The sequence below is a fragment of the Papio anubis genome, chromosome 17 (assembly GCF_008728515.1).
Source record: "Papio anubis isolate 15944 chromosome 17, Panubis1.0, whole genome shotgun sequence".
Taxonomy (NCBI): Eukaryota; Metazoa; Chordata; class Mammalia; order Primates; family Cercopithecidae; genus Papio; species Papio anubis.
In genome coordinates, this window is record NC_044992.1 from 44,658,067 (window position 1) to 44,683,399 (window position 25,333).

The following is a 25,333-nucleotide window of genomic DNA, read 5'->3' on the forward strand; positions in this document are numbered from 1 at the left end:
AAAAAACCTTATAGACTTACCAGTAGTCTCCTAATTCTCACACCCTAGCTTTACCACCTCTGTTTATTATCTGTGCCCCTTTGGCTACCATGAAAGTATCCCTTCGCTTTTTTTCCTTCTCCTTTGCTTGTGAAAATAGACCATATCTCCCCTGAACAAGAGAAAAGTAATTATTCACTCTGCTTGAGTCAGGAGCACTCTGTCTCCTAGGAAGTGTAGTTCTTGTTAACATTTTGAGCATAAGTTGTCTGTGTTTATTATATCAAGATTTGAGGTGTCCAGCTTTCCAACTCCAAATCCAGTCATGGCTAAAATAGAAGTGTTTTTTCCCCACTGAGAAGTCATATCTCTAATAAGGCCAGACACAGTGGCCAACACCTGTAATCCCAGCACTTTGGGAGGCCAAGGAGGGCAGATACCCGAGGTCAGGAGTTTGAGACCAGCCTGGCCAACATGGTGAAACCTCATCTCTAAAAAAAATACAAAAATTAGCCAGGCGTGGTGGCAGACACCTGGAGTCCCAGCTACTTAGAAGGCTGAGGCAGGAGAATCACTTGAACCCGGGAGGTGGAGCTTGCAGTGAGCCAAGATCACGCCACTGCACTCCAGCCTGGGCAACAGAGCGAGACTCCATCTCCAAAAAAAAAGTATAGTGGCTAAGAACAGGAAAGGGGGCACTCATCGACAGTTTAAAGAAAGGTACTTTAAACCAGACTCTGAGCCTTTTTACAGAACTGAGTCCCTGCTGGCAGAGGGCCACCCCTCCAGCTTAGAATCGCTGCCTAGTGCTCCACTAAGGAAGCAGTATGTCGTGCTGCAATGGTTATCTGTTTGGCTTTAGCTGCTTCTCAGCTAGCTGCTCATACGTAAATCCACAGATGCTACTCCAGCCTCTGATTTAATGCTCCTGCAGCCTCAGTGAGGCAGGCCGGGAGCTGGTCTATTCCCCTTTCTACCCCCAAACCCTCCTCACATCAAATCCTTCCAATTCTCACACCACTGTCCACCCCACCCCTAGGGTGTTAAGGATATTCTGCAAGAGCTGAGGCATATAAACAAATTCACATACATGGAACTAACTTAATGCCCAATCAGATTGTTAAAAAGTCATGATCAGGCCGGGCGCCGTGACTCACGCTTGTAATCCTAGTACTTTGGAAGGCCGAAGCAAGCGGATTACTTGAGGTCAGGAGTTTGAGACCAGCCTGGCCAACATGGTGAAACCCCATCTATAATAACAATACAAAAATTAGCCAGGCGTGGTGGCGGATGCCTGTAATCCCAGTTATTCAGGAGGCTGAGGAAAGACAATCACTTGAACCTGGGAGACAGAAGTTGCAGTGAACTGAGATCACACCACTGCACTCCAGACTGGGTTACAGAGCGAGACTCCATCTCAAAAGAAAAAAAAGTCATGATCACCTCCCAAGCAAAGCTAACAGAGAGGATAGGAGGTACCTTGGACTCGGTCATATGGATCTAAGGCCTTAGCATGAGAAAACTAAGAACTGTGAAAGAGCTCTGATTTCTGAGGACAATTCTGAAAAGCCCTGCAGGGTTGCTTTTTTTTTTTCCTTGAATGTAGTGGTAGACTTTTTCTTTTTTGGGGTGGCAGGGGACTTGTCTCACAGAGCTCGGAAAGTATCTCTCATGTGAACATATTCCACCATCATCTAAAAACATGCTTTTTAAAAAACCACACTTGGATGGGCACAGTGGCTCACGCCTGTAATCCAAGCACTTTGGGAGGCCGAGGCAGGTGGATCACTTGAGGTCAGGAGTTCGAGACCAGTCTGGCCAACATGGTGAAACACAGTCTCTACTAAAAATACAAAAATTGCCAAGCGTAGTGGCTCACACCTGTAATCCCAGCACTTTGGGAGAATGACGTAGATGGATCATGAGGTCAAGAGATCGAGACCATCCTGGCCAACATGGTGAAACCCCATCTCTACTAAAAATACAAAAATTAGCTGGACGTGGTGGCATGCGCCTGTAGTCCCAGCTACTTGGGAGCCTGAGGCAGGAGAATCGCTTGAACCCGGGAGGCGGAGGTTGCAGTGAGCCAAGATGGCACCACTGCACTTTAGTCTGGCAACAGAGCGAGACTCCATGTCAAAAAATAATAATAATAAATCAATAAAATAAAAATACAAAAATTAGCCAGGTGAGGTGGCAGGCCCATGTAATCCCAGCTACTTGGGAGGCTGAGGCAGGAGAACTGCTTGACCCCGGGAGGTGGAGGTTGTGGTGAGTTGAGATTGTACCACTGCACTCCAGCCTGGGCGGCAAAGGGAGACTCCATCTCAAAAAAAAAAAAAAAAAAAAAAAAAAAAAATAAGCTCAGTTTCCTCAATGAAAAAAGGAGCATGTACCTACCCTACTTTCCTCACGAGGCACTGAAAAGGGCCAATAAAATTATGCTTATAAAACTTAAGTGTTTTAATGGTAAGAAACCCCCCCCACACACAAACACATTTCCTCCCACCAAACAAACAATCCCCACAAGCTTGGAATCAGTCATCCTGGGTTATGGATGACTAGATGTGGGCCATGGAGGTATCTGACAGAAGAAAGGTGACTAAATCAGGACAGAACTTGACTCAAAACTAAATTCTAAACATTTTTATCCTACAAACAGTTCAATGAGCCACTACCCCCAGCTAATCCTCCATCTTTCATAGAGGTCATCAGCCACAGTGGCTAGACCTGGGCACACGCAGGAACAGAGCAAAACAGAAGAGGGGCCTATGGCACTATCTGGATGGAGAGAAAAACTCATGTGTGCTATTTTTCTGATGGCCCTAGGCCTGTATTATTAGAAAAGTGCTTTCCTTCCTAGGACTTCTCCTTCTAAAGCCTATACTCAACTAAGAGAGAGACTGAAAGGAGATGGTGCCTGGCCTTAGATTAACTGAGGTGCTGTTGTATGCACGCTGCTAATGGATCATTAAAAAAGCTGGGAGTCAGAAAAATCACATCCATGTCTTTGAACGGCTCCTGCTGTCCCAGCAGCCTAGCCTGCTGGCAGAACTAGCTGCTGAGCACCAACTCCAGGAAGAAAAGGAGCAAATAGAAGAAGTCCAACCCAGCTTGCTGTTTTTTGGCTGAGTAGGGAATTGACACAGACCACCTCCGGCTCCTGTCTGGAAGTATGGAGATCAGAGAGCTTCAGGCACAGCTGGGTTCACAGCTGCACCATTTGGAGCATTGGGCTCATTAATATTCATGAGCCATCCCCACCAATCGGCAAAGCGGATGCCATTAGCTTAGCATCTGTCGGGTTTTTGTGAGGGTTGCGCGTGGAGTTTTTTTTCCCCTTTTAAATGAACTTCTTCTGACATTTTGGATTTGCCTCTGTAGGTTTTCTATCCTCGCCTTGCTCTGCTGCATCATATAAAGGAGAGACCCAGGGGAGGCGGGCAGGAAAGAGGGATGAATACCAGCCAGGGCTTTGCATCTGCCTGTTGACAAACTTTATTTCTCTTTCAGCACCTGGCACCTCAGACAGGCTGCGAGGATGGAAGCAGCATCAGGTAAATTATACCTAACAAGGTTCATGGCCAGAACTGTGAGAAGAGTTGGATCCCAGCTCTTTGGAAGACAATCCTTCCTCCAGTGGTGAAGTTGAGCTGCACACACAATGCAGGAGGGCTACAGAGCACAGTTCTAAACCATTATTTCCATGCTGATAAATTCATGATTTATGAAAGGAACTACTGCCAGCCCTCACTCCCTCCCTCTCTGCTACAGCTTGTTAGACACAAATTGCAACAACAATCTTAAATACTTGCATTTTATTTCAGGCCAAAGCCCCTCCACTCTGAACTAAATGCCATGACAGTCCCACAGCATAGGCTGGTAGTAAAAGAGCCCACAGACAGGTAGGATAGTGAGATGAGGGAGGAGTGGGTGAGAGGCAGGGGAAGAATCACACAAGCAAACCTAAGAGTAAAGCAATGCAGAATGCCTGTGGCACTCGGCTCCTACCAGCTCTGGCTCTCAGTGGAGATGAAGAATGGCAGCAGGAGGAGAGAATGCCTCATTGTCTGAAGGAGAGCGTGTTGTTCCTCATCTCCATCCCCAGAGCCCTCTCTTTCAGGCAGGCAGAAACAAAGCCCTCGCACCCCCACTGGACTGCTCAATACAGCAGAGATGCTCCCGGTGGAAGCCCTGGAGGCAGGGAGCTGTTACCAAAGGAGAAGAAAAGGATTCAAAAAAGAAAGGAGCCCACTCTAACCCTGCAGAAAAGATAGCCACGTCTCCGCTTTATAACCAGAAGAGACAGTGACAGCCCCGACAGTCTTTTCCAAAATAAAGGCTCCTGGCTGTTGTTGTTTCTTCTGGCTGTGGCCAGCCACTTCTCTCTCAGGCATGACCATGAGCTGTTGTGCAGGTCTCAGGCTCCACTCAGCCAGGCTAAGGTCTCGGGATATAAATCCCCAGCAGCAGAAGTCACAGCACCAGTTCCATTCAGTGGTATCATTGAAAGAAAAAGCAAGGAGGTGGGAGAGTAAATATTCATCCCACTGTCCATGCAAGAAGGTAGGCAAGAGGCCAGCCTCCCAGAAACAAAGTGCTCTAGGGCTACAGCAGAAACTGAAGCCAGCCAAGATGGGGATACAACACAACCACTCCCGTTGGGACAATGTTCAATATGGCAGCTTAGAATTGCCACATACAGGTCCCCACAACTGGTCACCTGAGGAGATACTCCTGGTCCTACATACAAATGACCTACAGAAACTCAGCCCCCAGGAGAGTAATATGGGGTTCTGTTCAAAATCAACAGCCCCTGGGCCTTATGCTTAACTTACAAACATCTGCACAGTATTTATTCCCATGGAAGAGGCATATGGGGCTGTTATGACTGACCTCTGTCAATCAGCCCAAGCAAAGGCGACTAGAAGACACTAAGCAGCCCAGCCTCCCACAATACCTGCCCTGTGCCCAGTCCCACCTGAGTAAGTCTCCTGGCCCGTATCTTCTCTGACTATCTCAGAGCAGAACCCAGAGCTCACTTTTCCCAAACTGTTTCTAATTGACCAGGGTCCAAAGGCACAGCATGGTCTCCTCCCACAGCCCTCCTCACAGACTGAAGAGTGGAGGTTCCCTCATTGGGTCTTCCAAAATCACAGCATAATGGTGAGGAGAGGGGTGAGAGAGTGGGACTTTCCAAGGAAGGAACCTCAGAGTCAACAACTGGAGCCCACACTTCTAAATGGTCCTTTTCTTCACTGGGAGGTGGTGAGGGAGAGTTCCTCCTACCCGATCTTGGAAGAAAGCAGCAACTGGAAAAGAGTGAGAAAAGGAAAAGAAAGGTATGAACAGCTTGGGTAACATAGGGAGACCCCATCTCTACAAAAAAATAAAAATAAATTAGCCACGGATGCTGGCACGTGCCTGCCCAGCTACTCAGGAAGCTGAGGCGGGAAGATTGCTTGAACCTGGGAGGTCAAGGCTGCAGTGAGTTATGATCACACCACTGCACTTCAGCCTGGGCAACAGAGTGAGACTCCGTCTCAGAAAAAAAAGAGTATGAACATATAAACAAAAATGAATGGAAGGGAAGTCTCTCTGAGCCTATTCTGACTCAGGAGGCTGCCCAATTAAAAAAAAAAAAAATGGCTGGGCATGGTGAATTATTTGAGTCTGGGAGGTGGAGACCATCCTGGGCAACCTGGCGAAACCCTATCTCAATTTAAAAAAAAAAAAAAAAAAAGACTGGGCACGGTGGCTCACACTTGTCATCCCAGCACTTTGGGAGGCTGAGGTAGGCGGATCACAAGGTCAGGAGATCGAGACCATCCTGGCTAACAGGGTGAAACCCTGTCTCTACTAAATATACAAAAAATTAGCCGGGCATAATGGTGGGCACCTGTGGTCCCAGCTACTCGGGAGACTGAGGCAGGAGAATGGCGTGAACCTGGGAGGCGGAGCTTACAGTGAGCCGAGATCATGCCACTGCACTCCAGCCTGGGCGACAGAGCAAGACTCTTGTCTCAGAAAAAAAAACAGATAAATGCAAGTGAATGGATAAACAAAATGTGGTTATTTAGCCATACAAATGGACTGTTATTTAGCCATAAAAATGGGGGAAAAAAAGGAGAAAAAAGAGCAATGAAGTAATGATGCATGATAAAATATGAATGAACCTTGAAAACATTATGTTAGATGAAAAAAGCCGGTTACAAAAGACCACAAATCATATGACTCCATTTGTGTAAATGTCCAAAATAGACAAACGCATAGACACAGAAAGTAGACTAGTGGTTGCCAGGAGCTACGGGGGAGGGAAGGACAGGGGAGTCACTACTCACGGGTACAAGGTTTCTTTTGGGGTGATGAAAATGTTCTAAAATTGACTGTGGTGGCTGACAGTTATACAACCCTGTGACTATATTAAAAACTACTGAACTGTACCTAAAAAGGTAAACTTTACGGCAGGTAAATTTTATGTCAATAAAGCTATTAGGCCAGGCACGGTAATCCTAGCCAGTAATCCTAGCACTTTGGGAGGCAGAGGCAGAGGCAGGTGATCACCTGAGGTCAGGTGTTCGAGACCAGCCTGATCAACATGGCAAAAATCCCACCTCTACTAAAAATACAAAACTTAGCCGGGCATGGTGGCACTTGCCTGTAATCCCAGCTACTCAGGAGGCTGAGGCAGGAGAATCGCTTGAACCCAGGAGGCGGAGGTTGCAGTGAGCCAAGATCATGCCACTGCACTCCAGCCTAGGTAGAAGAGTGAGCCTCTATCTCCACAAAAAAAATAAAAATAAAAATAAATAAGGGAGGGAGGAGGAATAAAATACCGAATAAATGAGAAAGCTTTCCCTTCTCTCTCCCCAGGTTTCAGTAGGAGCTCCTGCTACCCAATGGTAGGTTAACACAGACCCACCTGGATAGAAAGCCACACACCCAAAGAACAAGATCTCTTGAAAGGCTACCAATGCTATGACATTACTTTCCCTAACAAATGGACACCTCTCTGGTCCAGGTTATAGCAAACCTAGCCCCTGCTATCTCAAAGAGTACTCCAGTTACCTCTTAGGCTGGTCTCCTTTAGCCAGGTGAGAAGAGCTCTGCCTCTCTTCCTGGGCCCAGCCACAGTTTGACATAGCATATCGAAGAATGGCATCAGACACAGTCATGGTGCTTCGGCCCTGGACACAGGCTTCTATCTCAGGCACTGAGAGCTGGCTTTGCAGGAAGAGGTGCAACTGACTGTCGGACAAGAGAACCACACTCTGCAGGACCCTGGGGAAAATACAGGTAGCACAACACAGAGCATCACCCTGAGGAACTGCTCTCCATTCCCCATCCTCTGAAGAACTTCTGGTTACCTGAGCAGGGAGCTCCATCCTGCCTGGCACCTCCCTCCACCCCGCCTCCACCCTCAGTGGCCAGCACCAGCCATTCTGTCTACTCACTTTTCAAGGAAGTGCTGCAGACCTTGTCGTCGCTTCTCAATGAACTCATCTGAGGTGCCGAAGAAGGTTGACTTCCCAGGAAGTTCAGGAACAGGCCTGTGGAGCCACATGATATAACACCCACGATAACTCTAACATCTAAGATAGTCATTCTAGCCTCTGATCAAGGAAATACCTTGAAAACAAGCCTCATCAATACAATTAGCATTTTTTTTTTTTTTTTGAGATGGAGTCTCGCTCTGTCGCCCAGGCTGGGGTGCAGTGGCGCCATCTCAGCTCACTACAAGCTCCGCCTCCCGGGTTCACGCCATTCTCCTGCCTCAGCCTCCCAAGTAACCAGGATTACAGGCACCCACCACCACACCCAGCTAATTTTTTGTATTTTTAGTAGAGACGGGGGTTCACCGTGTTAGCCAGGATGGTCTTGATCTCCTGACCTCGTGATCCACCCGCCTTGGCCTCCCAAAGTGCTGGGATTACAGGTATGAGCCACGGCCCCTGGCCACAATTAGCTTTTAATAAGGGGTGGTGCTAACATTGACTGACTGCATGCCAAGTGTCAAGCCAGACTGTGCTAAATGTTTTATAAACATTATTTCATTTAGTCATCCCAAAACCCCATGAGAAAGATATTAGTAAACTCACTTTAGATCAGAGAAATTAAGTAAATTTCTCACTGTTACACAGCTAGTAAGCAGCAAAGCTCATATCGGAACCAGGTCTATGACTATAAAACCCATGCTGATACATTATTTTTGTCTGTTTGATTTTAGAGACAAGGTATTGCTTTCCAAGCTGCTCTCTCCAGGTTGCCCAGGCTGAAGTGCAGTGGCATAATCATGAGCATAGCTCACCGCAGCCTCAAATTCCTGGGATCAAGTAATCCTCCTGCATCAGCCTCCAGAATAACTATGACTACAGGCACGTGCCACTGTGTGCACCTAATTTATTTATTTATTTACTTAGGTATCTGTAGAGACAGAGTATTGCTCTGTTGCCCAGGCTGGTCTCAAACTCCTGGCCTCAAGTGATCCTCCTTCTTTAACCTCCCAAAGCACTGGAATTACATGTGTGAGCCACCAAGCCCAGCCACACTATGTTGTTTATGAAACCCACTCCCGGCTAGGTACCGTGGTTCATGCCTGTCATCCTAGCACTTTGGGAGATTGAGGTGGGCAGATCACTTGAGCTCAGGAGTTCAAGACCAGCCTGGGCAACATGATGAAACCTCATGTCTCCTTTAAAAAAAAAAAAAAAAACAGCCGGGCGCAGTGGCTCACGCCTGTAATCCCAGCACTTTGGGAGGCTGAGGCGGGCAGATCATGAGGTCAGGAGATAAAGACTATCCTGGCTAATACTGTGATACCCCGTCTCTACTAAAAATACAAAAAATTAGCCGGGCGTGGTGGCATGCGCCTGTAGTCCCAGCTACTCGGAAGGCTGAGGCAGGAGAATGGCGTGAACCTGGGAGGCGGAGCTTGCAGTGAGCTGAGATCACGCCACTGCACTCCAGCCTGGGCAACAGAGCAAGATTCCGTCTCAAAAAAAAAAAAAAAAAAAAAAAACCAGCCGGGTGCGGTGGCTGACGCCTGTAATTCCACCACTTTGGGAGGCAAAGGCGGGTGGATCATCTGAGGTCAGGAGTTCAAGACCAGCCTGGCCAACATGGTGAAACCCTGTCTGAATTGCTTTAAACAGGAGGCAGAGGTTGCAGTGAGCCGAGATCGCACCATTGCACTCCAGCCTGGGCGATAAGAGTGAGACTCTGTCTCAAAAATAAAAATACAAAATACAAAAAGTAGGCTGGGTGCGGTGGCTCACACCTGTAATCCCACCACTTTGGGAGGCCAAGGCGGGTGGATCACCTGAGCTCAGGAGTTCGAGACCAGCCTGACCAATATGGAGAAATCCCATCTCTACTAAAAATACAAAATTAGGCCAGGCATGGTGGCTCACGCCTGTAATCCCAGCACTTTGAGAGGTCAAGGCAGGCGGATCACCTAAGGTTGGGAGTTCGAGACCAGCTTGACCAACATGGAGAAACCCATCTCTACTAAAAATACAAAAACTTAGCTGGGCATGGTGGTGCATGCCTGTAATCCCAGCTACTTGGGAGGCTGAGGCAGGAGAATCACTTGAAACTGGGAGGCGGAGGTTGCAGTGAGCTGAGATTATGCCATCGTACTCCAGCCTGGGCAACAAGAGTGAAACTCTGTCTCAAAAAAAAATTTTTTTTAATAAATAAAAATAAATATACATAATTAGCCAGGTGTGGTGGCACATGCCTGTAATCCCAGCTACTCGGGAGGCTGAGGTAGGAGAATCGCTTAAACCCAGGAGGTGGAGGTTGCGGTGAGCTGAGATCGAGCCATTGCACTCCAGCCTGGGCAACAAGAGCGAAACTCCATCTCAAAAAAAAAAGAAAGAAAGAAAAAAGAAAATTAGCAGGGCTTGGTGGCGCACCCCTGTAATCCCACCTACTCAGGAGGCTGAGGAAGGAGAATCACTTGAACCCCAGGAGGTGGAGGTTGCAGTGAGCCGAGATCACGCCGCTGCACTCCAGTCTGCTGGACGGGACAGGAGCAAGACTCCATCAAAAAAAAAAAAAAAAAAAAAGGCCAGACACAGTGGCTCACACCTGTAATCCCAGCACTTTGGGAGGCCAAGGCAGATAGATCATGAGGTCAGGAGTTGGAGACCAGCCTGACCAAAATGGTGAAACCCCGTCTCTACTAAAAATACAAAAATTAGCCAGCAGTGGTGGTGCGCACCTGTAATCCCAACTACTCAGGAGGATGAGGCAGGAGAATCCCTTGAACCCAGGAGGCAGAGGTTGCAGTGAGCCGAGAAGTAAACCAAACAATTTCCCCGGGGAAAAAGAGAAAACCCCCCCCCAAAAAAAAAAAAAAAAAGAAAAAAAGAAATCCACACAAACCATCAACTATTGTTTTTAAAAAGGAAGAAACTGGCCGGGCGCGGTGGCTCAAGCCTGTTAATCCCAGCACTTTGGGAGGCTGAGACGGGCGGATCACAAGGTCAGGAGATCGAGACCATCCTGGCTAACACGGTGAAACCCCGTCTCTACTAAAAAATACAAAAAACTAGCCAGGTGAGGTGGCGGGCGCCTGTAGTCCCAGCTACACGGGAGGCTGAGGCAGGAGAATGGCATAAACCCGGGAGGCAGAGCTTGCAGTGAGCTGAGATCCGGCCACTGCACTCCAGCCTGAGCGACAGAGCCAGACTCCGTCTCAAAAAAAAAGGAAGAAACTGGAGCGGGATGCAGTGGGTCACACCTGTAATCCCAACAACTTGGGAGACTGAGGCAGGAGGACCACTTGAGGCCAAAGAGTTTGAGAGACCAGCCTGGGCAACAAAGTGAGACCTGTCTCTACAAAAAATACAAAAATTAGCTGAGCATGGTGGCACATGCCTGTAGTCCCAGCTACTTGGGAGGCTGAGGTGGGAGAATCCCTTAACCTCAGGTGTTTGAGGCTCCTGAAGCTTGCATTTTTTTTTCGTTGTTGTTTTTGAGACAGAGTCTCACTCTGTTGCCTAGGCTGGAGTGTAGTGGCACAATCTCAGCTCACTGCAACCTCCACCTCCCAGTTTCAAGAAATTCTCTGCCTCAGCCTCCTGAGTAGCTGGGATTACAGGCGCCTGCCACCACACCTGGCTAATTTTTTGTATTTTTAGTAGAGATGGGGTTTCACCATCTTGACCAGCCTGGTCTTGAACTCCTGACCTTGTGATCCACCTGCCTCAGTCTCCCAAAGTGCTGGGCGTGAGCCACCACAACCGGCAGAGGTTCACATAGCTAAGCTCCATCTCAAAAAAAAAAAAAAAAAAAAAAAGGGAAAAACAAAAAAAACAGGCCAGGCTGGAGGATATAGGATTGTCAGGGGAATGGAGTTTCACCTGGTTTCTTAGGGCCTGCCCCATGGCAACAGCCTTATCAGTTCCACATGTTAACTAACTGACTCAGTCACTCAACAGGCCACCTACATGTGGAGTGGATGGAAACACTACCTCTCAAATAAGTCCAGGTACTTAAAATTTTCTGATAAGCAGATTTAAAGTGTTTAAAATGTTAGCTGTATATTTGTTGAGCTCTAGACACATATGTATATAAAGAAAGAAAAATATTTTTGATGTTAGTATGGCTTTGTTAGGTAAAAATACTCAAAATTAGATTCTACTTTTTTCACTGACTTGAAAATATGATTTAAGAAGATATATCTGGCCAGGCGCGGTGGCTCACGCCTGTAATCCCAGCACTTTGGGAGGCCAAGGCAGGCGGATCGCCTGAGGTCGGAGTTCAAGACCAGCCTGGCTAGCATGGTGAAACCCCATCGCTACTAAAAACACAAACATTAGCTGGGTGTGGTGACGGGCACCTGTAATCCCAGCTACTCGGGAGGCTGAGGCAGAGAACTGCTTGAACCCGGGAGGCGGAGGTTGCAGTGAGCCGAGATTGCACCACTGCACTCCAGCGTGGGCGACAGAGCGAGTCCGTCTCAAAAAAAAAAAAAAAAAAAAAAAGGGCCTGGTGCGGTGGCTCAGTCCTGTATAATCCTAGCAATTTTGGGAGGCTGAGGCAGGCGGATCACCTGAGGTTGGGAGTTCGAGACCAGCCTGACCAACATGGATAAACCCCATCTCTACTAAAAATACAAAATTAGCCGGGAGTAGTGGCGCATGCCTGTAATTCCAGCTACTCGGGAGGCTGAGGAGGAGAATCACTTGAACCCGGAAGGTGGAGGTTGCGGTAAGCCGACACTGCACCCGGGCAATAAGAGCAAAACCAGTCTCGCTAAAAAAAAAACATATTTCCCAGCCAGGGAGCGGTGGCTCACTCTATAATCCCAGAAAGCATTTGGGAGGCCGAAGACGGATCACTTGATCCAGTTTGAGACCAGCCTGGCCAACATGGAGAAACCCCATCTCTACTAAAAATACAAAAACTAGGTAGGCGTAATGGTGGGCACCTGTAATCCCAGCTACTTGGGAGGCTGAGGCAGAAAGAATTGCTTCAACCTGGGAGGCGGAGGATGCAGTGGCATGAGATCACGCCGTTGCACTCCAGCCTGTGCAACAGAGCAAGACTCCATCTCAAAAAAAGAAAAAAACATTATTTCCCAGCTGGGCCTGGTGGCTCACACTTAATCCCAACAATTTGGAAGGCCAAGGCAGGACTGCTTGAGTCCAGGAGTTCAAGACCACCCTAGTAACATAGGGAGACCCCCATCTCGACAAAAATATTTTCCAAATTAGGCAAATGTAGTGGCATGCACCTGCAGTCCCAGCCACTCAGGAAGCTGAGGTGGGAGGATTGCTAGAACGCAGGAGGTTGAGGCTGCAATGAGCCATGAGGGCGCCACTGCACTCCAGCCTCCATAACAGAGCAAGACCCTATGTCAAAAAAAAAACCACAAAAAACCCAAAAAACAAAAAAAGAAACAACATATTTCCCAATTTCCTTAGTGCCTGGTATGTTGCAAGTTCTGTTCATTGTCAACTCCAGTACCTACATAAGCACCCAAAACAGACCCAAGAAGGAAGCAAGAGCAAACTCACACCAAACCAGCATTTCTCTGTAGCTGCTTTCTCAGCCACACAAACTCACGGTAGCGGCGCCGCACACAGGAAGTCTTGGCAGTAAAGGCTTTGCTGTTGGTCTATACATGAAAGCACATGAAGTACATGAAAAGGGTTTAGTGGAAAAAAGACAAGTTCACATAAGCTCCCTATCACTGCTCTCACTGAGGAGCCATGCCATCAGGCCACAGACCTGATCAGGTCCCCAACTAGAACAAGGTGCCACCAGGCAGCCCAAAAGCAACTCAAAGACATACCTCAAACTCTCTTTCCTTTCCTCCCTCCCTTTCTTCCAAGTCTTCTGTCTCGGGTCCACCAGAAACACTCAAAAATAGGTTACACCTTGCCGTGTGCGGTGGCTCACACCTGTAATCCCAGCACTTTGGGAGGCCAAGGAGGGTGGATCACTTGAGGTCAGGAGTTCAAGACCAGCCTGGCCAACATGATAAAACCCCGTCTCTACTAAAAAAATATATATTCAAAATTAGCTGGGCATAGTGGCACATGCCTGTAATCCCACCTACTTGGGAGGCTGAGGCAGGAGAATCGCTTGAACCCGGGAGACAGAGGCTGCAGTAAGCCGAGATCACACCACTGCACTCCAGCCTGGGCAACAAGAGCAAAACTCCATCTCAAAAAAAAAAAAGGTTACACCTCAGTACAAGCCCCTCAGCTCTGCAGAGCGTTGACCCCAATACAGAAGCTTGATGCACTCACATGAAGGAATATCTTATAATCCACATAAGAGTTCCAGGAGCCCTCATTCTGCACTCGGGGGTCCTGAACACGCACTGTAATCACCTCCTGTAGGTAAGAAAAACTCCCTCAGCTTCAGCTACAGAGCAAGGCAGCTCTGACAACACAGGTTGCTAGATTTTTCCACCCAACACCAACTTTCATTCATTCAACACCAACTTTCATTCATTCATTTCATTCATTCACTCAATTCAATCACTCAATTCAACAAATTTTTACTGAGCCCCACTACGTGTCAGACACTATTCTAGGCACTGGGGATAAAGCATGAACAAGAGACATAAGTCCCTGCCCCCATGAAGCTTACATTCCAGTATATTCCAATCAATGGAAAATTTAGTCAGAATGGAACCCCATTTCCTAGGAATGCCTCTGCTATTGATTTCTTTCTCCTGACTTTATTTTGAGCGCATCAGAACCACCAAAGTAATACTGCAGGAAGAACACTACTGAGTAATGATTTGCATCTCTGTGTCCTCTTTCCTCCTAAATCCCCTCTCCAACTTTTACCTACCTGTTCTCTGGAGACCACACTCTTACCTCCTGTTCTTGGTTCTCCGACATCCTACACCAAAAGCCCATTGGAAGAAAACATCTGATGAGGGACAGAGGATACAGGATCAAGATTAGTATGCCTCTGTTCTTACCATTCTTTACCAGGGAAAACCCTGAAAGTTTTTAATAGACGCCCGTGGGGAAACCCAGGCAACACTTTTTGTTTTTGTAAAACTTAAGAGGAAGCAAAAAAAAATACCCATTAGCTCAATGCCAAGCTAAAAGGCCCTGGGGAATTTGCCTCCCTTCTCAGACCAGGCCCTCAACTAGGCCACCTCTCCCCTCCAAAGGGTGTTGGAGTCTACAGAAAGTTTGTCACATGCAGCCAAAACAGGCGGGTCCAGATGTAAAACTTTTGCCTTCAAGAACGCAGGCACAACAGGGTCTGGTGAGCACTCAGATCACAGCTTTGAAAGCAAGCCTAATAGCGCCCCCTCCCGGCTGTCTAGAGACAACCAAGTCCCCACAAACACCAATGCTTCTGCATTTCTCCCAGTCTCACTAACACCAGTCACCTCCTCACAGGTGAATCATAGAGCTAGAGCACTCCAAGGAGCACCTGAGTGGGTTGCCCAGTTGGGACCTTCCCTGTATCCAATCCATACTCTGGAACCCAAGCCAACTGTTCTAATGACTTCCTCTCCTGACATGCCATCCGGTTTGTACTTCTGCCCAAGCACCCCACAGCTGCACAGGTCGACCCAGGATGCATTCTGCTCCTTTGTAAAGATTCATTAAAGCCTCAGCCCTGATTTTCCCCAATGTGGCAGTTTACATGTATAGCGACATCACCCACTCCGACAAGGGGACCATGAAGGCTGCAGCACAGGGTTACTCAAGTCCAATGAGGCCCATGATGTCACCTTCTGTTAAAATACAGCACTAATCTTGTTACTTCTAGAACTATTCCAACAGCATCCACCCTGGCTGCTGCCTCCACCCCCTTCTCTCTTAAGAGCGGAACAATAAGGTTTAATTTCCCTTTCCAATTTACCTTGAAATGAAAACTGACTTCAGCCAGTATGTACTGCCAACAAATGATCCAGGCTGGCTCCTGGGAAAACAAGACTATCTCTAATATCTCTGAGCCCTCCCTCTCCTTCCCCCATACCCATTCACATACGCACTCATTTTTACAGTCCCACAATTAATTTTAAACACATTCTCTTATTAGTTCTGCCTTACCATTAGAAGACTGTGTAATGAGTTTCCTTCTATTTTATGTTTTGCTAACACAAGACTAACATTTCAAAAGAAGGGGAACTTGTTTACACCATGAAATCAGCAAAGCAAACAGCTTTTTCAATTCTCTCCAATATACCAGAAGTATCTCCACAGACAAACACTGCATGCAGAAACGAAGCTGCATGGTCCATGACAAAACTGGGCTACACGGTGTTGAGCAAACCCAAGGTTTTGTGATTGCAGTACCATCTTAAATGGTATTCTTGCTGACAATCTGATTTTTATCTGATGCAGCCACCACCTTCAAGGGGTCCTGAACTGAAAGGTGGGAAATTCCAATTCCAGAACAACCCATATATGACATTCCAGATATTAGTCAAATGTCTGAGACCAAAAAGAGCAGACCCATTTGCTGTGAACAATTAACCTCCTTAAGTTGTTTTTTTTTTTTCTCTTCTCTTTGCAGGCATTCGATAAACTGCCTGCACAGGAGCAGAGAGTTAAATACTCTGAAGTGTCTTTAAACAAAACCAACAATGGGAAAGACGATGACAAGGAAATCACAGTCATCCACTCAGTGGAGATCATACATCTTTTGTACCTTGAAAAAGGTTTGTCAAATTCAGGACCATAATTTAGTAACGAAATGATCATCATACACTTGGTCTCAGGAAGAGTTTGCATAGGGCCCTGCACTACCTTCATGAAGAAATTCTTCTTTCCTTTGGGACCAATACCACTCAGAAACAAATAGCTGTGAACTGGCTTTTTTTTTAAAAAAAACCTCCAGAGGCCAGCCTGGCCAACATAATGAAACTCCGTCTCTACTAAAAATACAAAAAATTAGCTGAGCGTGGTGGCAGGCGCCTGTAATTCCAGCTACTTGGGAGGCTGAAGCAGGAGAATCACTTGAACCCGGGAGGCGGAGGTTGCACTGCACTCCAACCCAGGTGACAGTGCGAGCGAGACTCCATTGTCCAAAAAAAAAAAAAAAAAAAAAACCCCCAGATGGGTCAGGTATGGTGGCTCATGTCTGTAATTCCAGCACTTTGCGAGGCCCAGGCAGGCGGATCACGAGGTCAAGAGATCAAGACCATCCTGGCCAACATGGTGAAACCCCGTCTCTACTAAAAATACAAAAATTAGCTGCACGTGGTAGCGCGTGCCTGTAGTCCCAGCTACTTGGGAGACTGAGGCAGGAGAATCAGTTGAACCCAGGAGGTGGAGGCTGCAGTGAGCAGAGATCGCACCACTGCACTCCAGCCTGGCAACAGAGTGAGACTCTGTCTCAAAAAAAAAAAAGGAAGAAAGTTTCAGTTGTAACTGTCCTTAAAAACACTGGGCCGGCGCAGTGGCTCCTGCCTGTAATCCAGCACTTTGGGAAGCTGAGGCGGGCAGAACACTTGAGGCCAGGAGTTCGAGAACAGCCTGGCCAACACGGCAAAAACTCCGTCTCTACTAAAAATACAAAAATTAGCTGGGCATGGTGGCGCGGGCCTGTACTCCCAGCTACTCGGGAGACTGAGGCATGAGAATCGCTTGAACCCAGGAGGCGGAGGCTGCAGTGAGCCAAGATCACACCACTGCACTCCAGCCTGGGCGACAGAGCGAGACCCTATCTCAAAAACAAACAAACAAACACTGGAACAAATACAAAAACCTAGACACCAAGTAGTAATTTCTAGCAACCACTATTCTTCATTAGATTCCTCCCCACAGATACCACTCCTCAAAAGAAAAAGCTCAGTTCTGCCTCTGGAGAAGAAGCAGAAAGTTCTTAACTTTAGTTCTATAATCTGGGAGATGGATCTGTACGTCATCCAAATAAGGCTAGAGTCAGTGACCATAGCTAATTACATAACTCGGTGTTAACTACATTTCCTGGGCCCTTTCAACCACATCTGAAGTTTCCTTCACTTTCTTCACCTGTACCAGCACCAGTAGCGCTGGTGAGTACCCAATTGTTTGCTGTTTACAAAGTAGATTCATCGTAAAGCTTCTAATATAGTAACAATGCAAGGCTTTAGTCTCACCATTTATTTTCTCTCCCATTTAAACAACTTCAAGCGACAGGTTAAGAAAAAAATCAGGTGATTAAAGTAGATGGAACTACTGAGACTACCGTCCCTTCTTACTCAATCTTGAGCCCTTAGTGCCAGATGGCAGATAGCAATTCAAAAAGCTCTCCCTCCAATTATAAATATCACACGTACTAGATAGAGGAAGCTCCCAGTTCTGACCAAGCTTTGTGTGATCTCAACCAAGCAGTTATGCTACATCTTTTTGTCCATCTCTAACCTACTCCTTTCACTTGGAAGGTAATTAACAACGGCGACCACAATCTACCGCAAGTCTCCCGTGTCCACGTAAAATACTCGCCATTGCCCCCAGTCTTAGCCGTTTAAGTAAATGTCCCCAGTCTTTTACTACTATCACTCCTCCTCCATTCGCAACAAACTAGGACCGAAAGGTCCACATGATCCTTCTTCCTTTCCGATTAAGCCTGGGAAGTAGGAAGTGAAAGATATACTTTGAAGGTAAACTGAAAAGTCGGTTTTTGGATCCCCAGCAAGCCCTTGCCTTAATGCCGGGTGGTAAGAGAGTCCTTCCCTACGATGTAAAGCGATGCCACCATCCCGAGTGCCACTACTGACGCTCAAGCCCACGCCCCCTCACCTGAGCGCAGCCCCTACTCCCCGGGGCCCCGCCCACGCACTCTCACCTGAGAACAGCACCAGCTCCCCACAGCGACACCGCCCGCGCCCCACCATATAGCCAGATCACGGCTTCTCCTTCCGGGTGAGTCGCCGGTGCCCCAGTGCACGACGGGAGACGCCCCAACCCCGGCTGCCCAGGACGCCCCGCCTCTACAGGCCCAGGCTCTGAGTGGGATTCCCGCTTCCGAACAGTGCAGTTCCGCTTGCCAAGGCCCGGGACTGGAGTCGGGATCCCCCCTCCACTCACTTGGGACGCTAGAGAGTGGACGCAGGTGCGGGGTGAGGGACGGCGAATGGGCTCGGATATCCAATCCGGGGCCGCGTTCCGCCCACTGTCAGGGGAAGCCAATCAGCGGCCAGGGGGCGTCTGCAACGGTCAGCCAGTGGGTCGCGAGAGCAGAGGGGTGTGAGGGGGTTGTTACTCTTGTTCCCTTAATGCGAGGTACGGTCTGCAGTGTGGGAGGTTCGGGGCTTTAGGAAGCCCACATCCGTGGATCCTCACTAAGTCCCGAGAGTCACCATTGGAACCTCGTAGTTTGCTGTTCCCCAGCGGAGCTATCAAGGGGACTCCGATTCCGATTCGTAAAGCCACTGACCGATTGTCAGAGTGAAAGCCAGACTCGAGAGGGTCCGGCGACTCAGATGGCTCACACCGAAACAAACTCGAAGCAGCATCATGCAGCTAGGGAGCAAGAGAAAACCGTTCAATGTGTTGAAGATTTTTGCGATGGTCTTTTAACAACTTATTTAAAGATAATTTCAGCAAGTCTAGCGCGGTGGCTCACGTCTGTAATCCCAACACTTATTAGAGAGGCCGAGGCGGGAGGATCGCTTGAGGCTAGTCTTGAGACACGCCCTACCAATTTAGGGAGACTCTCGTCTCTGCAAAAAAAAAGTTTAAAAATTAGCCAGGCGTGGTGGCATGTGCCTGTAGTCCCAGCTACTAGGGAGGCTGAGGCAGGAGGAAGGCTTGAACCAGGGGTTCGAGGCTGCAGGGAGCCCTGATCTCTGCAGAGCAAGACCCTGTCTGAAAAAAAGAAAAACAGCTAAAACGAAGAAAAGAAAGGGGCCGAGCACGGTGCCTCACGCCTGTAATCCCACCGCTTTGGGAGCTGGAGGCGGGTGGATTACCTGAGGTCAGGAGTTCGAGACCAGCCTGGCCAACACGGTGAAACCCTGTCTCTACTAAAACTACAAAAATTAGCTGGGCATAGTCATGAGCACCTGTAATCCCAGCTATTCAGGAGACTGACGCAGGGGGATTGCTTGAACCCAGGAGTCGGAGGTTGCAGTGAGCCAAGATTGCGCCATTACACTCCAGCCTGGGAGACTCCATTGTAAAAAAATAAAAATAAAAAAAAATTAAGGAAGATAGCTGGATTCTCGTATGTGCTTCCCCTTTCTCTGTTGTGCTCTGTTGTTTTGGTACATTAAGAAAATTCAGCCTTAAATAGATATGTAGTTGAGAAAAGGAAGAGTATATTTAGCCTTCTCAAACAATTTTGAATATTCTTCTTTGATACTACCCAAATTCAACAAATGGTAACTTTTCTTTGTTTTTTTGAGACAGGTTCCTGCTCTGTTGCCCAGGCTGGAGTGCAGTGGCAGGATCACAGCTTACTGCAGGCTCAACCTCCAGGGCTCAAGCCATCCTCTCACCTCAGCCGTTGGAGCTGCTGGGACCACAGGTGTGTGCCACCATACTCGGTTAATTTTTTTAATTTTTATACAGATAGAGGCTTCCTATGTTGCCGAGACTGGAAGTGTTTATTTATTTATTTATTTTTTTAAGTACACACCACCTTGGAGATGGAGTCATTTCTTAAAGGTTAAGTGGGCCGGGCGCGGTGGCTCACGCCTGTAATCCCAGCACTTTGGGAGGCCGAGACGGGCGGATCAAAGTCAGAGATCGAGACCATCCACTAGCTAACAGGTGAAACCCAAAGTCCTCTACTAAAAATACAAAAAAACTAGCTTCCAAGTGGTGGCCGAGAGCCTGTAGTCCCAGCTACTTGAGAGCTGAGGCAGGAGAATGCGGCGGGGAACCCGGGAGAAGTGGAGGAGCTTGGGGAGTGAGCTGAGATCGGCCACTCACTCCAGCCTGGGCTGCAATGAGACTCCGTCTCAAAAAGTTAAGTGCAAGGCTGGGTGTGGTGGCTCACACCTATAATCCCTAGCACTTTGGGAAGCCCGAGGCGGGTGGATCCTGAGTCAGGGCTGAGAGACCATCCTGGCTAACGGTGAAACCCTGTCTCTACTAAAAATACAAAAAATTAGCCAAGTGAGGTGGCCGAGAGCCTGTAGTCCCAGCTACTGGGAAGCTGAGGCAGGAGAATATGAACCCAGGGTGGAGGCTTACACAGTAGGCTTGGCAGAGATCCGCCCTGCACTCCAGTCACAGGAACACTGTAAGGAGACTCCATCTCAAAAAAAAAAAAAAAAAAAAAAGGTTAAGTGCAACAGGGAGTCTGAAGCCATTTAAAAAATACTGGTACTGCAGAATTATGCAGATCAGTCAATGTTAATGCATTTATTCAATGTAAAAAAAAATCACATTTATTAAATTCATCACTGATCTCCTCAGGAAAGTCTCAAGAAACTGCCTACTGACTAGCTGGGATTACAGGCACGTGCCACCATGCCCGGCTAATTTTTGTATTTTTAGTAGAGACGGGGTTTGACCATATTGGTCAGGCTGGTCTTGAACTCCTGACCTCATGATCCACCTGCCTCGGCTTCCCAAAGTGCTGGGATTACAGGTGTGAGCCACTATGCCTGGCCTCACATGTCTTAATATTAAGACAGCCTCGACCTCCTGGGCTCAAGTGATCCTCCTATTCAAGCCTCCTAAGTAGCTGGGACCATAGGTGTGTGCCACCATGCCCGGCTAATTTTTTATTATTATTTGTATAGATGAGGTCTCACTATGTTGCCCGGCCTGGTCTTGAACTCCTGAGCTCAAGCAGTTCTCCTACCTCGTCCTTCCAAAATGCTGGAATTACAGGGGTGAGCCACTGTGCCCATCCCTTTAGGGTATTTTTCTTTTCATTTCTTTTTATTTTTATTTATTTTTTTTTTTTTTGAGATAGAGTTTTGCTTTCGCTCTCATCTCCTAGGCTGGAGTGCAATGGTACGATCTTAGCTCACTGCAACCCCTGCCTCTTGGGTTCAAGCAATTCTCCTGCCTCAGCCTCCCGAGTAGCTGGGATTACAGGCATGCGCCACCATGCCCAGCTAATTTTTTTGTTTATTGGAGGCAGAGTCTCGTTCTTCGCCCAGGCTGGAGTAAAGTGGTGCGATCTCGGCTCACTGCAACCTCCTTCCCCTGGGTTTCAAGCAATTCTCCTGTCACAGTCTCCTGAGTAGGTGGAATTACAGGCGCCTGCCACTACGCCTGGCTAATTTTTGTATCTTTAATAGAGACAGGGTTTCACCATGTTGGCCAGGCTGGTCTGGAACTCCCAGCCTTAGGTGATTCACCCGCCTCGGCCTCCCAAAGTGCTGGGATTACAGACGTGTGACACCAAGCCTGGTTTTATTTTTTTTTTTTTTGAGACGGAGTTTCACTCTGTTGCCTAAGCTAGAGTGCAATGGCACAATCTGTGCTCACTGCAACCTCCACCACCCAGGTTCAAGCGATTCTCCTTCCTTCAGCCTCCTGAGTAGCTGGCATTACATGTGCCCACCACCATGCCCTGCTAATTTTTGTATTTTTAGTAGAGACAGGGTTTTATCATGTTGGCAAAGCTGGTCTCGAACTCCTGAACTCAGGTGATCTGCCCGCCTCGGCCTCCCAAAGTGCTGGGATTACAGGAGTGGGGCATCACGACACCGGCCTAGCGTATTTTTTTTTTCCTTTTTTTGAGACAGAGTTTCACTCTGTTGCCCAGGCTGGAGTGCAATGGCGCAATCTCGGCTAACTGCAACTTCTGCCTCTCGGGTTCAAGCCATTCTGCCTCAGCCTCCCAAGTAGCTAGGATTACAGGCATGTACTACCACACCCAGCTAATTTTTTGTATTTTTAGTAGAGATGGTGTTGGCCAGGCTGGTCTTGAACTCGTGACCTCAGGTAATCCACCCGCCTCAGCCTCCCAAAGTGCTGAAATTACAGGCATGAGCCACCGCACCCGGCCAGATATTTTTCAACAGTAGTTTCTAACACTTGATAATGGGGCCAATCCTTATCATACCTGAAATGCTAGCAAATGATAAGCACTTCTCCAGCACTGATCCCTTAGCAGAAGAAAACCAATCAAACTCAGGGCTATGAGTGCATAATTTGAGAAGTGTATATTTTAATTAGAGTCCAGTTACTACCAGGAAATCGCCCTGAGAATCGGATTGACCAGCGGTAACAGAGAAGCGATAGCTTTAAGTTTATTTGCATTTTAAAAGAGGGTACTTGTTAACCTCAAATGAATACATCTTTAACAACAGAATATCAAGTAGTGGTCAAAATGAAACAAAGAATTTCAATGTGGAGGAAGATATTTTTAAAGTTCTATACTTCCTCTACTCCTTTTATCATATCTCAGAAGCAGCCATCTACTGAATCTAAAAGAGCTACTATTTACTGAGTGCTGTCTATAAGCCATTCCTTTTATTCATCATTACTGTTAATCCCATAGACATGCTGTAAAGAAGGTCTAAAATAATATTTTCCTTCTCCATATTATTCGTGATTTTCTTTTTTATTTTTCTTTATTTATTATTTCTTTTTTTTTCTGAGATATGGTCTTGCTCTGTCACCCAGGTGGAGTGCACTGGCAGTGAAATCATAGCCCACTGCAGCCTCAAACTCCCTGGCCCAAGTGATCCTCCTGCCTCAGCATTCTGCGTAACTGGGACTACTGGCGTGTACCACCACACCTGACTTTTTTTTTTTGTAGATACAGGGTCTCACTATATTGCCCAGGCTAATCTCTAACTTCTGGCCTCAAGCAATCCTCCTAGCTCGGCTTCCCAAAGTACTGGGATTATAGGCATGAGCCACCTCACCAGGCCTACTTGTGATTTTAGAGACTGGATGTGACAGATGCATTTCCTGTGGACATGAGCAATATCGTTTCAAATATTGTCTTGAGCAAGATTATGATGACTGAGTTACCCTTATAAGAAAAGAATCGAATCGGCCGAGGGCAGTGGCTCACGCCTGTAATTCCACCACTTTGGGAGGCCAAGGCGAGCAGATCATGAGGTCAAGAGATTCAGACCATCCTGGCCAACATGGTGAAACCCCATGTCTACTAAAAATACAGAAAAATAAGCCGGGTGTGGTAGCACACACCTGTAATCCCAGCTACTCAGAGGCTGAGGCAGGAGAATCGCTTGAACCCTGGAGATGGAGGTTTCAGTGAGCCAAGATCGCGCCACTGCACTACAGTCTTGAGTGACAGAGCAAGAGACTCTGTCTCAAAAAAAAAAAAAAAAAAAAAAAAAGGCCAGGCGTGGTGGCTCACACTTGTAATCCCAGCACTTTGGGAGGCCACGACCCGGGCGGTGGGGGGGTATCACAAGGTTAGGAGTTCAAGACCAGCCTGAAAACACAGTGAAACCCCATCTCTACTAAAAATACAAAAATTAAGGCCGGGCACGGTGGCTCACACCTGTAATCGTAATCCCAGCACTTTGGGAGGCCGAGGTGGTGAGACCACTTGAGGTCAGGAGTTTGAGACCAGCCTGGCCAACATGGTGAAACCCCCTCTCTACTAAAAATACAAAAATTAGCCAGGCACAGTGGCGGGCGACTGTAAACCCAGCTACTCAGGAGGCTGAGGCTGGATAATTGCTTGAATCCGGGAGGTGGAGGTTGCAGTGAGCCGAGATCTCACCACTGCACTCCAGCCTGGGTGACAGAGCAAGACTCAGTCTCAGGAAACAAAAAAATTAGCTGGGCATGGTGGTGGGCGCCTGTAATCCCAGCTACTCAGGAGACCAAGGCTGGATAATTACTTGAGCCCGGGAGGTGGAGGTTGCAGTGAGCCACTATCATGCCACTGCACTCCAGCCTGGGTGACAGTTAGACTCTGTCTCAAAAAATAATAATAAAATAAAATAAAAAATAAACCAGATGTGGTGGCTCACGCCCGTAATCCTAACACTTTGGGAGGTTGAGGCAGCTGGATTGCCTGAACTCAGGAGTTCAAGACCAGCCTGGGCAGCATGGTGAAACCCCCGTCTGTACTAAAATACAAAAAAATAAGCTGTACGTGGTAGCGTGTGCTTGTAATTCCAGTTACTTGGGAGGCTGAGGTAGGAGAATTGCATGAACCCAGGAGGGGGAGGTTGCAGTGAGCCTAGATCTTGCCATTGCACTCCAGCCTGGGCAACAGTGCAAGACTCTGCCTCAGGAAAAAAAAAAAAACAAAAACAAAAAACCACTCATTAATAGTAGCTCCTTATCATTACAACTAATTTTCTCATCATTATCATCATTCAAAAACAGTACGCTACAGGAGGAAGTGAGTCGATGCTTCTCACTTGCTTCTTCATAGAAACCCAGCCCAAATGTTTCAGGAAGAATTGCTGTCTTTGTGTCCAGAGTTGGTTCCTTCCGGTGGGTTCGTGGCCTCCCTGAGGTAAAGAATGAAGCCGCGGACCTTCACAGTGTTAAAAACAGCTCTTTAGCTGGCAGGGACCCAAAGAGTGAGCAGCAGCCAGATTTATTGTGAAAAGCAAAAGAACGCGAAAGAACAAAGCTTCCACAGCGTGAAAGGGGACCTAACCAGTTGCTATTGCTGGCTGGCGAGAAAGTGGGGCGGGGGCGGGGGCGGGGGGGTGTGTGAAGAAGGGCCCAGGTTTTACACCCTTATTTGTCCCCACCCATTTTCCATTTATGTCCTATCAGAGTGCCCTTTTTTCAGTCCTCCCCACAATTGGCTACTTTCAGATTCCTGCTGATTGGTGAATTTTACAGAACGCTGATTGGTGCATTTTACAATCCTCTTGCTAGCTACAGAGGACTGATTGGGTGGTTTTTACGGAGTGCTGATTGGTGCATTTTACAATCCTCTTGTAAGACTAGGTACAGAGTGCTGATTGGTGTTTTACAATCCTCTTGTAAGACAGAAAAGTTCTCCACGTACTCACTTG

The 25,333-nt window shown here is 47.6% G+C and overlaps 1 protein-coding gene across 5 annotated transcripts; it reads right to left on the reverse strand.

The window, feature by feature from the left end:
- Positions 1-3,453: 3,453 nt before the first annotated feature.
- On the reverse strand, positions 3,454-18,548 carry SNX11 (sorting nexin 11). Of its 5 annotated transcripts, none has more exons than XM_009190162.1 (7): positions 18,489-18,548; positions 14,325-14,379; positions 13,746-13,832; positions 13,008-13,108; positions 7,434-7,529; positions 7,048-7,260; positions 3,454-5,291 (listed from the first exon to the last, which is right to left on the reverse strand). In XM_009190162.1, the coding sequence occupies exons 2-7, from the start codon at positions 14,364-14,366 to the stop codon at positions 5,018-5,020; spliced, it is 813 nt and encodes a 270-aa protein (XP_009188426.1). In that variant the 5' UTR covers positions 14,367-14,379; positions 18,489-18,548; the 3' UTR covers positions 3,454-5,017. The 5 variants fall into 5 exon arrangements, with proteins under 5 accessions (XP_009188426.1, XP_003912720.1, XP_009188427.1 ...); XM_003912671.3 differs by having other exon boundaries at positions 18,247-18,547; XM_009190163.4 differs by lacking the exon at positions 18,489-18,548 and adding an exon at positions 18,105-18,126.
- Between the last annotated feature and the right edge of the window lie 6,785 nt (positions 18,549-25,333).